Genomic DNA, 15,996 nt, shown 5'->3' on the forward strand with positions numbered 1-15,996 from the left:
ACTGACTGTCATTGAAAGTTTTCCTGTTTTCGTCCCTTCTTTTCTTCTTTATTTAGTTGTAATAAGTCGACAACATTATGTGGACATTTTAGTCAAATAGTTTCAGTCTTCGTGAACTACTTTTAATTCAGTTTTAGTCTAGTTTTGGACAGGAATAATGATGAAGTAGTCGATGAAATGAACACAGGAGACAGCTTTATCTTAACAGCCAACCACCTGCATCATCCATCATCCCCCTCCCTCCCTTCTCCCTCCCTCTCCATGTCTCTCTCTCTCCCCCTCTCTCTCTCTCTGCATCCTTCTGCTTCCCATTCAGTCGCAGCATCTCCGGTCCTCCCCTCCCAGTCCGCGCCTCCTGCTCCAGAGTAAACAACAATTCTCCGTTTCTGGGAACCTCCATCCATCCACTGAAAAGCACCCCCCCCCCAAAAAAAGTAAGCGCCAAGTCCCGACCATGGCGCTGCTCCGGATCGCCCCGTTCCTCTGCGTCCTCGCGGGCTTATCCCTCGAAATCGACACCAAAAGTGGGAAAGAAACGCCAGGCAGCGCCGGGAATTTCATGGAAGACGGCGGGAGCCAGTGGATGTCTACGGTGTCTCAGTACGGGAGGAAGTCGAAGCAGTGGAACCGCTTCAGAGACGTAAGTGCAAAGTACAAAGCGATGTGTGTGTGTTGTTTTTTACGCACCTTTTACGCGCGGTGTTGTCGAGATTACGCCTTGTCTTAGCGCTCGCTCGCCGCTCGTATCGATGCTCTTTTCCGCCTCTGGGGCTGAGGATGAGACGGTGCCGCTGGGGGATAAGCGGAGAGGAGCAGGTGTCGCGCGCACTGCCTCGGTGATAACAACTACACGGGCCACACTTTGGGAACGAATAACATGCAGGGTAAAGAATAGGAAGGCTTCTATAACCTCTTAACCCCCGCCTGGACCGAGCACGTTTTCTCCAGTTTGGCTTTACCCGAATCTAAAAGCTCCACGAACAAAAACGAAGATGAAAGTACAGCAACAAAAGAGCGACAAAAACGCGATTAAAAAGTGATAAAAACGCGGAAAAAAGAGCCGTTCAGGAACAGAAACGTGCTGGAAAAGCTACAATAGCCCAACGCTCTTAACCCCTTAAACCCCACCTGAACCGAGCACATTTTCTCCAGTTTGGCTTTACTCAAATCTAAAAGCTAAAAAAAACCCTTCAAAACAGTGACAAAAACAGGGATGAAAACGCAACAGAAATATGATAAAAAAGCCACAAAAACGCAACAAAAACATGCCGGAAAAGAAAAACAAAAAAAGCACTGAAAAAAGCGATGAAAAAGCAACAAAAAATGCCACAACAGAGGGACAAAAAAGTGACAAAAGAGCAGCAAAACTGTGACAAAAACACGACCAAAAAAAACGCTTCAGAAATGTGACAAAAACGCAGTGACGTTTTTTGTAGGTCTTAGCTTTCAAATGAGGCATTACACTGTGGCTCTCCAGTCGATTGGAGACATGACTAAAAAGCAACAACAGCGTGACGTCATTAATATTTATTAAGAGCGACAGTGGCGCAGATGGTAGAGCGGGTCGTCTCATGATCGGGAGGTCGGGGTTTCGAATCCCACCTCCTGAAAGTGCACACTGTCGTTGTGTCCTTGGGCAAGACACTTCACCCACATTGCCCGCAGTGTCTGCGTGCATTGGTGTATGAATGAGAGTATGAATGGGTGAGTGGATCCTTGCTGTAAAGCGCTTTGAGTGCCTATGTGGAAAAGCGCTATAACAACTGCAGCTTTGGCTGGAACATCACTCAAAGGTTCCCCGTTGTGTGATGTTTGGGTTTGAATGTTGAACTTTCCACTCATATTTCTCTGTTAGATGGAATGTTTGCAATCTTAAATGTCATTATAGAGCTTTAATCTCTTCACCCCCGCCTGAACCGAGCACATTTTCTCTATGGCATTACCCAAATCTAACCAATGACCAATTTGCTGTTAAATGGAATGGACAAGAATCTATAGAAATCACGAACGGCACTGACTTTAGATTTGCGGCATTAAAATTACATTATAAAACACTGACTGCCTGTATAAAGCCTATACTACAGTACAGCTGGAATAGGAAACACAAAAGCTCCTGGTTTTTGTACATTTGATGTGTTTTTCTAGCCTCCAGTGGCTGTGGCTCAGGGACTGAACTCGCTCTCAAATGGGGAATGGTAAAACTTGTGCGTCTCCTGTTCGGCAAAAGACAGTTCAGTTGTAGAAGTCGTTTTTAAAACAGAGCAGTTTCTCTGAGAGCTCGTTTTTCACCGATGCGATCGATCTTTCGGCTCCAGCGAGATGGAAAAGCAGCTATAAATGCATTTTAAACCAGACTTCTGCTCCTCTTCTGAGAGAACGCTTTGGCGAGTTGTGAACTGGCAGAAAAAAATAAATAATGAGCACATATTGGTGTTGTTGTGGTGGTAGATGCAAAGAGACGAGAACAACCAGCTCGAGTCTCAGCAAATGGATTCTCTCCATTTCAGACTCGACCGCACGAGTTTAAACCCAAAACATCTGCTTTAATCCGGAAACTGACCCTTCACATTCATGGAACTGTAATTGGTTATTATTTAGCTTTAAAGTGGACGTTTCCTGCACACAGGGCTAACATATATATATTTTTAATTTAAAGTCTTAATTTTTTCAACAATAGAAGGAGAAACTAGAGAGAGGATTGCTCAAAACTGTGTGAAAGTGAAATACTACTCCAGGTCTTTATTCATCTTATTCTGCCCCGCCCATTTTTGCCTCTTTCTGCCACAGATTGGCAGATTGGCCGGTCGAGCGAGATTCTATTCGCTCAGCTAAAATATGCTGCACAGTTTATTCATGTGTGTAAAATGTACAATGTTAATTTGCATCAACAAGTCAACACTGTCGCGCCTTTAGCTTTGATTACAGATGTGGCCGAGATCTTGTGTCTCAAAATGCAGACGATAGAGTAACATTTTGCACTTAGTAGGAGCGCACATTGTGATCTTGCCTCACTGAGCACTGTTAAGGGGGAAGTGCTGGGGTGGAGACACGCTGCAGCTCTTTCTATGGTGGTTTAGCTCATGATGGGGTTAATAAAGATTTTAGTTTGACCTGTGGGAACCTAAGGCTTAAAGGGATATTTCAGGATTTTTGACATAGGGCCTCATTTCCTAGTCATCCAGAGTGTTGCTGATTTCTGGAGATATTTTTTTTTGTAATTCAAGCAGTTCTTATATTTGAAGAGTTTCGTGGCGCTAGGCTTGTGCTAGGCTAGCGCATTTCTATGGTATCAGCTAGCCTGCAGTAAAAACAGTCTGACCCGCTCCACAGTGCACCTGAGGCAAATCACTTATAACACCAGACTAACCATATAAATGTTTGGGTCGATAGAGTAATGTTTGGAATATACCTGACCTTGCATCACATGAATGATCACATTTTGAGGGACTATTTTCTAGCAGATCACTCCGCCACCGCGTAGCTTACACAACCACGAAGCTGATGCTGCTCAAATATAAGTTATTTTAAATGCAAAATGGTTAAAATTACTCTATGGACACAGACATTTATATGGTTAGTCTGGTGTTATAAGTGATTTGCCTCAGGTGCACTGTGGAGCGGGTCAGACTGTTTTTAATGCAGGCTAGCTGATACCATAGAAATGTGCTAGCCTTGCATTAGCCTAGCGCCACGAAACTCTTCAAATATAAGAACTGCTTGAATTACAAAAAAAAAATATATCTCCAGAAATCAGCAACACTCTGGATAACTAGGAATTGAGGCCCTATGTCAAAAATCCTGAAATATCCCTAAGGAAGAACACAAGGCAGCACGACGTAAATGAGGAAGTGAATGTCAGTGCTCCATCAGAGCGGTCACCTCCTCTCATGACGCCCTCTCACAGAGCTCCGCCACTCGGATAATAATTCTCCATGAGCCTGCGCCCCTCCGTGCACCAGCACAAGATCTGGCCCCTATAGTGTGTTCACTTTCACCAAGCTCTTATATTGATGATGGGAGAGAGTGACCACTGGGCAAAGCCTTCTCCAGCACGTCCCAGAGATTCCAACAAATGTGGTGTGTACGTTTTGTGAGCTGATTTAGGAATCCAAAAATAATATTGGTTTTGCTCGATGAGGCCAAGTTTTACCCCCATATGTTGCAAAGGATAATGTCTTCCCTCCTGGTGTCTGTCTGTCCACAAAGTACATGCGGACTTTGGGATTGGTTGTAGCATCATTTGCATTTGTGCAGAATATATTTTAGTACAAAGCAGCTGTGCTTGCAAACCAGGCACTTTTATTGTTTGATGCGTAAGTAACATCAAGTACAATGTGACGTCCCTTAGGGCTGGTTTTAACAGAACTACAGAAAGTAAAAATCATGTGCCTCATGGAAAATGGATGTCATGCCGAGTGTTTGGAATCCATTTATTTCAAAGAGCTGTTCAAAAGACTAGTTCTTTTTTTTATATCAAATTTAACGCCTGCCAGATAACTGATTTTTATGTGTTGTGTGAATAAAATCTAATGAAGTAATATAAAAAGAGGCTGAAACTGTCTGACAAATCATTTTTAGTGCATTTAGCATTGACTTTAGAGCAAAAAGCTTTCACTTATCGCCTGCTTTGTTGTTGGGCTGATTCTTGTGTTTGTTCTGGGGGGTTCTGGGTAAAATCTACAGAAAATAACATCCGACTCTTCGAACCGTTCACCTTAAAGAGGGGATATTATGCTTTTTTCAATCACATAGCACCAGTCTATAGCACACTACAATGATGACTAAACCTTCTGTTGGTCTGTAAATGCAGTAAATTAGAATAACTGCCTTGTATAAAATCGCTCTTTCAAAATGGCTGTAGTGACTGTCTTGAAATAGGCCTCTGTCTCTTTAAGAACCTCTGAGCCTTTCCGACACGCCCCCTCCACACGCTGTCTGTGGCATCAGTGGGGAGGGGGTTCTGCTGAGGAGCAGTGGGGTTGGTTACTCGGCTGGTGACGAACGCTCGGAGGCGTCTCCAGGAGGTGGGGGCGTTCCTAGGAGGACTCAGGCAAACCTATCCCTAAAATGGCCGCCATCAGAGTTTTTACAGATTACTCAAAAATACGTGAATGTGCCAAGGCAACACTTCAGGCATGTTTTTAATGAGGGAATGACATAATAACATGATGTAAAGCTTGAAAAAGTCGATTTTGCATAATACCCCCCCTTTAAGAGCCGGTCAGTCATGAACATCACATCACTAATGGGATTAAGAGCTGGACTCCGATGTGGTCAATCCTTGAATCCTGGCGTTGTCATCTTGGAATATGCCCGAGCCATCAGGGAAGAAGAAAGACCCGGTCAGAACACTTAACTACATCCAGGTGGCGTCTCACTATTTTCACGAGGCTGTGTTGTTTTAACATACTATCACGATGAAGAATGTTGTCACTCCATGTGCCTTGTAAATGTTTATATCTCCTGAAAAGTCCTCTGCGCAGATGTTCCTCCTCCCCGCGCCTCCGCAGATAATCACCGCTCTGATTTAAATGCAGGACGAATCGATCTCGCCTCCATTACGGCCTTTAAAATATGCACATTATCGTTCTGCCGCCATCTGTTTATCCAAAGACGCGGTAAACAGAAATGACCTCTTTAACATTTCAGATGTGATTTCTTACTGCAGCTGAAATAGTCTGATTTTATGGAGCGCCCCGTTGACTATAACCACTCCCCCCCCCCCCCCCCCCCCCCCATAAGCGACTCATGAGCTTTGTTAAGCGGCACCTGCTTCTAAAGGATTCTGCAAACTAATCAAGCTCGATGACAGACTTTTTGTTGAAATGTGGTTCTTTTTTTTGTCTTTTCATCCTCGTTTTCGTCGCAGTTTTGACACTTTGTTTCTTTTAGATTTGGGAAACTGGAGAAAATGCTCGGTTCAGGTGGGGGTTAAGAGGTTGAGACACTAATATGCATAGATTTTCTTTGCATTTCTGGCGTTGAAAATGTATAGGAGAGTTGGTGAAGACTAGAATAACTTATTTAAAGGTCCTATATCATGCAAAATCGACTTTTTGGAGCTTTTAGCTATGATGTAATGCTGTTTCCTGGCTTCATTCGCGCAGTTCTAAGCAATCCTCCTGAAGCTGCTCCGCCCTCTGCTGGAAAATGACTGACATGTAGCCTGAGTGTCTGAACAAATGTCATGTTTGCACCGAAAGTTGTGAAGAAGGAGCTCTTTCTAACCTACTCTGGACACGGCTGTTCTTTTTTCTTTCCTAACGCTAATGTCATGGCGAAAAGGCGCGTTTGGGTATGGAAGGACAGGACTTTATTCAACCTTCCTAAAGAAGAGGCCACTCGCCAGAAGTTTCTTTTTTGTTTCCGGGATTCAGCGACTATCAGCCAAATTTCTGTGGCCGTCACTTCACTGATGGATGTTTGGTGACCCTTCGCCAGAACCAAAGTGGATTAAGGCCAGAGCGAGTCAAAACGTGTGTTAGCATTTGTGTTTGCGTGTGTGTTAGCGTGTGTGTTAGCCATTTATGAAGCTGTGTTGCAGATGTCAACTCCTTATAACTGCATTGTGAAGTAACTTCTATTCAGTTTTTGCTGTGATGTTTATATTTCTACTACTGCAAAAGTTGCATTGACTGCATCAACTTGGAGAAGGGCCCAGTTAACTGAATCCAATACTTATATTTCTCACACAAAATAGTGCTCCATAGTGGTAGAGGTACAATATATCATATACTTTACTAATGGCTAAAATAGCAGGATACAGATTCTGTAAAAACTAACTTCCAGTTTTGATTCACGACTTGGTTTACGGCTTCAGAACTGATAAACACACTTTGAGCAAAACGGCTCAGACCTGATATAATGCTGGATAATTAAATGGGCTTTAAATGCAGATGATACGGTTTTATCCACATCAGCGCCTTCAGCTGAACTGGCGACGTCACAACTGCAAATTGGTTTTAATCAATTACAGGATGCCTTTTCTAATCTAAAATTAGTTTTAAATGCAGACAAGACAAAGTAGATGTTGTTCTCAGATAGAAAATCCGCTTCCCAGGACTTGCCTAAATCCAACTAGTAACTGAATATAAATATCTTGAAGTTTTAATTGATGATTGCTTATCTTTTAAGCTCCAAATTGAAAAACTGATTAACAGATTAAAACTAAAACTCAGTGTTTACTTTCGAATTAAGCCTGAAAGAAACTTGATTGCTACTTTTATGCCTGTTCTGGACTAATGTGATGTTTGGGTGGCACAGCGCTCGTGCTTCACAGAGGAGCAGAGTTCGATCCCCGGCCGGACAGGGCCTTTCTGTGGAGTTTACATGTTCTCCCCGTGTCTGCGTATGTTTCCTCCGGGTACTCCGGTTTCCCCAACTACTAAAAACATGTACAATAGACCAGGATGAAAGTAGTAGTAGAAGAAGATCTTTATTTATATAGCGCCTTTTACAGACAAACAAAGTGCTTGTACCTGATACATTGACTCCATACTCGGTGTGTGGGTGAGTGGTTGGTGGTGGTCAGAGGGGCCGATGGCACAGACTGGCTGCCTCGCTTCCATCAGTCTACCTCAGGGCATAAGTAGCTCACCACCACCGAGTATGGAGAGACTGAATAATGACGACAGTGTAGAGCTGTATCATTTATTACAAACATGAGGTTGTGGACTCATCTCTGCGTCTTGTGGTGGGCTGGTCATCTTTGTTGTTTCATAGATTAAAACATTGGTATCTTCTGATTTATAAATGTACTGTTGGACTTGTCCCTCTGTATCTGCAGCAGCAGCTCCAGTCTGCGCTCTCAGGACCTTCTCCTGCTTTCTGAGCCCAGAGTGTGAACAGACCTGGGTAAAAAAGCCTTTAGTTTTTTTGCACCGCACTCTTGGAATGAACTACAGCAGGAGAAGAACTTGTGTCACTTCATACTTTCAAATCACTGACAAATCTAGAAACCAAGTCTTTCACAAGTAGCTGTTTCACCTGAGAACTTGTATGTGAAGTTGTTCCCCTGCATCTTGGCCAGGACATTCTTGAAAAAGAGTTTTTTTTTGTCTCAGTGAGTTTTATCCTGGATAAATAAAGGTCAAATAAAAACAATGTGGAGAATAGTTTTGGCGCAACATTATTGTATCCAGGAAGTATAAGCACTGAAACCCATCCAAACATCCATTTTCTTCCACTTGTCTGTTTCCGGGTCGTAAATCACATTGCACCAGACCCTTATGGCTCCTCCCGCAGGTGGTGGGTCCACGGGAGGACGGCCTCATGATTAACCGGGCCTGTTGGTCTCTCATAAGGGGCTTCTGAATCGCTCAAACCCCCCCACCACGTTAAGGTGGCGGTTCCTGGAGGGTTGCACTGAAACCCTAAACAGCTAAATTACCTTAGGATGACTCAAAACTGAATGAAGGAGCTAAAAGTAAAAGTAAATTTTGCATCATCTGGCTCATTTAAAACTGGAAAATGCCCCCAAAATCTTCCGTTCTATTTGGATTTCAACACTTGAATTCCAAATCTGTGTTGCGATTGAGAGGGTGTATCCTGTACTGTAATAGGAAGTAGGGGAAACTTCAGGCATCTGCGTTCTTCGAAAAAACATTGGCTTTCCACAGACAATTCCTCATGAAAATCCTATTTTATCTCATTAGCAAGAAGAGGTAGCTTGATTTGATTTGATTTGTAGCCCAGGCTCTGTCAGTGACTCAGAATTGAACGGATCCTTCCTCATTTGCATATTTCTACAACTGTGAGCTCACCTGATTTTTAATTTAAAGTATAATCTCCCAAATAGTAGAGCGGTTAAGCTTCATAAAAATGCACAATTGTGCGTTTTTATGAAGAAAGCATGAAAGTTTTATCACAGTTAGCCCATACCATAAGGTTTATTTTTAGATGTGGAGGTAAGCTGTATTTGACCTCTGATGACCCCGAGAGGTCATTGACCTAAAAATGCCAAAATGCAGATTTTTTCAGCCTGTATGTAACAAAATCATATTCACAGTGTGTAAAACAGTGTACTTCTATGCATTTAACATATCTAACACATGTGGCTATATTATTTTGCATTGTCCAGTGTCAAAAATATGCTGTGTCCCCTGGTGAGTGTTAGAATTTGCCCATGTTGCTATGGAAACATGTACATGAGTAAACCACATGGCTGCAAATGGGATGGTCCAAAACACACGTTTAGCAGTTGTTCAGGTAGTTACAAGAGTAATTATTTATTACATAATTAAATATATATATTTTTTTAAATATGTGTAGATATATATATATTACATAATAATAACAAAAAAAGTACCTTTATTGCTTTTTTTCTCCAAAACTGACATTAACTCAGTGGAGAAATATAATCCCACTGATCAAATTTGCATTATTGCTTACTATAAATCCTCAGTCCAATAAAGAGAGGCAAAAACATTTAAATGAACAATACAATAGAGCCCGCCCCCATATGCTAGCGAGCTTCAAGGAGGACAAGCTAATGGTTTGTGTTATTAAATTAGTGATGCACTGATTTTTTGCTTAAACGCATTATAAATATGTTATATCAGTGATTCTGTAACAGTATTTCTCAAACAAAATGCAAACACTAGTTGCCAATAATAGCCTATTTCACTAGTTTAGGTGTGACTCAGTCAGAGTTTCTGTCGCAGCCTTGACTGATTGAAGCCAGCATTAGCATGCTGCTGCTAACTACAGTATTTTTACTTTAAATAACACATCTGTTTGAGTTGGCTTTCAATCAGAGTTGAGCTGAACTTTGCACTTAAACGTTTATCTGTTTATATCTGTTTATCTTGATGCCACAGAAATGAATAATTTTCGGTCTATACCTAATCTGTCATTCTTGGGAATGTTTTTGCCGTGTTTCAGTCGAGCTTTAGACCCTGTCACAGCACTGAGACCGCCTCTAATGACTAATTACATCAGGCTAAATACAGATGCAGACACGGTCACAGTTTTAGTTCTGCTGGACCTTAGTGCTGCATTTGACACAGTGGACCATATGATCTTACTAGAGACGTTAAAAACCTGGGTGGGAATCTCTGGAAAGGCTCGAGTGGTTTGTGTCCTACTTTAAAGACAGGACTTACTGTGTCGAGATTAATAGCTGTGTCTCGGACAGTATGGCATTGACCTGTGGGGTTCCAAAAGGTCGATACTGGGGCCCCTCTTGTTCAATCTGTACATGCTTCCATTGGGTCAATTAATATCCAGTAACAATATGTTCCATCACAATTACACAGATGATACTCAGATCTATTTTTTAACTGACAGCGGGTGAACATGGGCCTGTAGATTCACTGTGTCATTGTATTAAACAGATTAGTGTGTGGATGCAAAATAACTTCCTCCAGCTGAATACAGATAAAACTGAGATAATCGTCTTTGGCCACAAAAACACAGAGGTTGTCATTGGTCGTCTTGAAACTCTTTCACTAGAACCTAAAAATCAAGTTAGAAATCTCGGGGTAATCATGGACTCAGACCTGAATTTGAACAGTCATATTAAGTCCATTACATCAGCAGCCTATTACCACCTCAAAAACATTGCTAAAATAAGAAACTAGTGTCTAAACCTGATTTGAAGAGACTAATTCATGCATTTGTCTCCAGTCGGTCAGACTATTGTAACGGCTGCTCACAGGCCTTTCCAAACGAGATGTTAGACAACTGCAGTTTATCCAAAATGCTGCTGCTCGAGTCCTGACCAGAGACAGGAAATACGACCACATTAGTCCAGTGCTCCGGTCTCTGCACTGACTTCCTGTCACTCAGAGAATAGACTTTAAAACAGCTCTGCTTGTTACAAGTCTTTTCATGGTTTAGCTCTGAAATCCATCTCTGACATGTTACAGCCGTATGAACCACCTCGGGCTGTGAGATCCTCATGGAGGGGTCTCCTGGTGGTTCCAGAGTCAGGACTAAACACGCTGAGGCTGCGTTTCAAGTTCATGCAGCAAAGGTCTGGAACAGCCTCAGTGATGTGAGACAGGCCTCAACTCTGACTGTGTTTAAGTTCAGGCTGAAAACGCACTTATTTACTGATGCCTATGGCAATTGACTCTGTTTAACTCATTTTAATATGTAATTTCAATAAATACACATTAGTATTTTTATATATATTTTTATGCATTGTATTGATTTAGTTTTATTGTGTTTTTATTGTGTTTATGGTGTTGCTGTGAGGCACATTGAGTTGCCTTGTGCACGGTTAGCGCCTCCACTTCACAGCTGGAAGGTCCAGGGTTCGATTCCAACCTGGACGGGGCCTTTCTGTGTGGAGTTTGCATGTTCTCCCCGTGTCTGCGTAGGTTTCCTCCGGGTACTCCGGTTTCCCCTACCACTAAAATAAAAACATGTGCAATAGATGAATCCTCCAGCCAGGTGATTCTGAGCACCAGCCTGGCTCCACATCATGGAGATGGGTCCCCGGGCGCAGCACTGCCGTAGCCCACTGCTCCTTACAGGTCGCCCCAGTGGCATCGAAGGATGGGTTAAATGCAGAGGACAAATTTCCCTATGGGGACAATAAAGTAAACAAACAAATGTGTTGTACAAATAAATTTGCCTTGCCTTGCCTATAATTGTATTTTATGGCATTAAAGTGTGCTATGATGCTTAGTTGAACATCAGTAAAGTTGTTATTAAAGAGTAAAACAGCAGTGTGGTCAGGTCTAGCTTATTGAATTTGATTCCATTGGATTCATTGCCCCTCAAAATGTAGGTTTTGACACTAAGATCAAAACTATAGGTCAATTAGAAGTGAAAAAATTGAGAAAATAAGTTTTACGGCGGCCATTTTGAATAATCCAAGATGGCTGCCCTCAGAGGTCAAATCCAGCTTACCTCCACATCTGAAATTAATGCATATAATATATACTAACACTGGGAGAAGTTTTATGCTTTCTTCACAAAGTGCACAATTTTTATGCTTAACCGCTCTACTAAAAACAGTGATTAGAGTTGCAGCTGCGGTACAAAATGCAAATAAATGTCATAGTTGTATCAGTCATCCATAGCAAAAGTTTCAAATTGAGTTCTCTAAATATAAGTATGTTAGTCTCGACTTGCAAACTGGTAATCTAATATAAGAATCACACTTTTGTAGAGGCGTAAACTACAGGTTTAGCTGTAACCTTGTGTGTTGAAGGTCATATGAAGCATTTGTAAAGGCACTTATTGATTGTGTTTTTCCTGGTTGCGGCAGCTCTCGACCTGCAGAGACTGAGGCAGAGAGTGAAGTGTCAGTCTAAGCTGAAATGTACAGTAAATAATGCATGAATTACGGTCAATAGAGGGAGAGCTATGCAGAGATACAAGTTATGAGGCTGGAAATGTATAATGTGCAGTTGTCATGGCAAAAGAGCACTGGGCTTTGTTTGTGAAAGCAAATATAGTAGAAAGGATGTAATAGGTGTGCTGATTTTTGGATTTGTAAGTTACTTCATGATCATGTTATTGACCTGTCTGTCCGCCACAGTCAGTACGTTTAAATGTAAGGGCTTGTCTGACTATGCTAAAGATTCAACATGTACATGAAAGCAATATCTTAGGGAAATTGTCTTTGGTAGTATATTGTGTGACCGAAATGCAAACATAAAATCACCCAAAAGAACAAAACATGACTCCACCCCCTCCTTACTGACATCACAGCCGTTTCTGTTCATGAGCTTCAATGAACAGTTTAGGGGAGGCCGGATAGAAGGTTTATGCACAACTGCAGCCTCTGGAGGGTCCTACACCTTGATGTTCAGGAGACTCTAGAGCAGGGGTCACCAGCCTTATTCCAGCTGAGGGCTACTTTAAGAGCATTAAGATGTTCGAGGGCTACCAGTTAAAAACAAATCCTAAAGACTTAAACGTACACTGTTCACTTATAGGATATTGACCCCATATTATATTAAAATAGCTTTATTTTAAACTCATACCGAGTCACAGGAACCGAAATAACTGTAATTTTAAGAAATAGATTCAAGAAAATTAAGTGTTTTACACTTTAGAAAAAGTCCCAAGGGCTACTGGACATGCCCCAAAGGGCACCACGTTGGTGACCCCTGCTCTAGAGGCACCAACAGCTTCAAATACTTGTTTGCTTCTTTGTAGCAGCTGTTCTCTTAATCTGATGTATTTGTCTGGCAGAAACCATCCTTATTGTGTCTTTATCTGCACAAACCCGTGTGTGCTCAGTACGATGATTACGCTTAATCTTTCATGACATATCGACGGTTTCCATACCATGACCAAGGCATTCAACTTTTTCACGCTTTTCATCAGCAGAGCGATTCTTTTTCTTTCCCATATTGCTTGAAAATGATGATCTGCTTAATAATGTGGAGCGTCCTTTTTCAGTAGTTTTTGCCTTAACTGGGCTCACGACTAATCATCACAGGCGTCTGAGATTGATGTCAGTGATTCAATTTGAATAATAATTTGAAACGCAGTGTAGTGAATAGGGCTAAAGCTCGGTTGGACCCGGAAGTGGACATCACTTAACCTAAAGTTATACTCTCTGGGGCAGATAGTATACTTAAGTACACGCTCTCACACACACACCCGTTATTCTTAGGTTTTTAGTGGTAGGAAAAACCAGAGTATACCTGGAGGAAACCTCTACATAGACAGAGGGTGAACATTCAAACTCCACACAGGAAGACCTCGGGATCGAACCCATGAATTTCTAGCTATGAAGCCCGAGCTGTAACCATTGTGCCACAGTACACCGCAGGACAACAGTAGTAGTCCAGTAGAAGTCCAGTAGAAGTCCAGTTGAAGTCCAGTTGAAGTCCAGTAGAAGTACAGTAGAAGTCCATTAGAAGTGGCGATGTTGTGTTGATATTCCTTTCATCAGCCTGATATTTTGTTTCCGGGGCAGGGACAGCAAGTGCAGAAACTCTGAACCAGTTCAATGCTCTTTGGCTGTAACACGCTGCTCTAATCTGACAACAATCGGCCCGGGCAGGTCAGTGATCGGCTCAGGGTAAAGTCCCCCAATCGAACCTCCCTTACGTGGGTTTTGGTCAAATCCTGACTCGACGGGAGATTCGACTTTCCCCTCATGTATCTCCAGTGAGTCATAGTAATCGTATATTCCCGTACTTGATGCTTCCCGCTCTCCCATTGTTGCTGCTCCGAATTACAACACGTACGGTTTGTATGGTGTGAAGAGGCTTGTGAAGACGGAGCCGTGAAGGCTGAGCGTGTCCTCAGATTTACCTGTCTGTGCTGTGGCCTCATTGTTCAGACTCTCCCTCCCCGTCCCCCCCCCCCCCCCTCTCTGTCTGTGCCTCTTTCTGCTGCTATGGGGAAAGATTTGTGGCCCGGAGCGGAGAATCGGTCAATGCCGTTTTGAACTTGAGCACAGCGCTTTATTAGAGCAGTGCCTCTCAAACCCGCAGGGGAGTTCGTGTGGTTTTACAGCCAAGTGTTTATTTATTATTGCAATAAATACAAAATACAGCATTTCAGTTTGAAAAAAGTGAGCAATTTTGGGCCTAATCTGCTCTTGTTGTTTGTCACTGAATCAGTTCTTGTAAACGACTGTTTGAAGTTAATATTTTTTCTGCAATTTTGTACAAATGTAATTTAGCAAACGTAAGAAACAGCACAGGAGCAGAAAACACATGTTTAAAGGAGCATTATGCAAAATCGACTTTTTAGGGTTTGTTATTTTCTCATCAAAAACAGACCAAGAGTGTTTTTTTCTGGTCAACTGTGGATCTTTGAGTATTCTGCATATTATCAGCATTGCAGCAGACGCTTCCAAAAAGCTCCTCCTGAGGTCCTATGTTATTAGGAAATGCTTTCCTCACCTCTCGATCTTCTCTTCTCTGGCCAAAATAAAACCTTTCCTTAGTCAGAATGATCTAGAGCAGGCTGTGCACGCTTTTATTAGCTCTCGTATTGATTATTGTAATGCACTCTATGTGGGTGTGAACCAGTGCACTTCAAAGCAGTACTAAGCAACTCTTGCCCCAAGTGGCCATAAGTGCCACTGCAGGCGTCTCAGCAAGTTTTTAACTTATTAATTGTCCGTGAGAGTAAATACTACGCTGACAGAAAAGACAAAGGGACAGAGGGATATTGTTCATCCAATTACACAACGGAGATGTTTTTTTTTCACTCAAACGTGTTTGTAAATACTGTTTAAGTGGCGCTAGTCCGCAGTTAGCTTTGCCTGTTAGCCTGTTAGCTTCTTCTTCGTGATTCCATTAGTGTGTATTGGTGGCTCCGACCGGGAGGCAGCAAAATTGCAATTGTGGTTTTCTGGCCAGAGACACCAGGGGGAGATGAAAGACCCTCCAATCATCCCATTAACAATTGTATTACCCCCAGAGGGACTACGGACAGGATTTATTAAGGTAAACCAGTTACTTAGTATTGCTTTAAATTAGCTACAGGTGGTGCAAAACACTGCATCTCACAAACACTCCCTGCCTACAACTTTTAATATTTGTGAACAGTAGCTCTCTCCCCATTCATTCTCAATGGTAATATGGATGCAGTACACTTTTTAACCACTAGCTTCAAATTGGGGGCGTTGCTTCACTCCTTTTGCCAAGTTGAGGAAACACTGTTGTGATGTCTTGTTCATGTCTTGTTTTTTGTCACAAAGCACATCAACTTTCCCAGTTTTCCAACTTTTATTGCAAAGGTTGTTGACATCAACAAAGGTGCATGTTAAAAACTGACTTATAAAAGAAAGTATGCTGAACTGGCACTTTCAAAATGATCTAATATCACATTTTGTTGTTACACTGTTGTGTTGCTACAGTTGTTGATTTTATTCGACTAAAACTAGGCTTTTGCCATAGTTAACATTTGTATTAATGTAGCATGTTATTCACATAGATAGAATCAAATGCAAATTTATACCGAAAAATTAAATAAAGTAACTATTATTATTTGCAGTTATATGCATTTCACGCTTGACATCGGTGTGTTTATCCTGCGACCCACAGGCACTTCATCATTTTGGCCCTCGGA

General features: G+C 42.0%; 1 protein-coding gene across 1 annotated transcript in view; it reads left to right on the forward strand.

The window, feature by feature from the left end:
- The first annotated feature begins 314 nt into the window (after positions 1-314).
- The window catches only part of LOC306978588 (testican-2), a 105,647-nt gene continuing 89,965 nt past the window's right edge, over positions 315-15,996 (forward strand). Inside the window, exon 1 of the mRNA XM_079577225.1 lies at positions 315-640. Coding sequence (XP_079433351.1) covers positions 455-640 — 186 coding nt within the window. The 5' untranslated portion in view covers positions 315-454. The remainder of the gene's footprint in view (positions 641-15,996) is intronic.

This window comes from Gobius niger (assembly GCF_951799975.1).
Source record: "Gobius niger genome assembly, chromosome: 19".
NCBI lineage: Eukaryota > Metazoa > Chordata > Actinopteri > Gobiiformes > Gobiidae > Gobius > Gobius niger.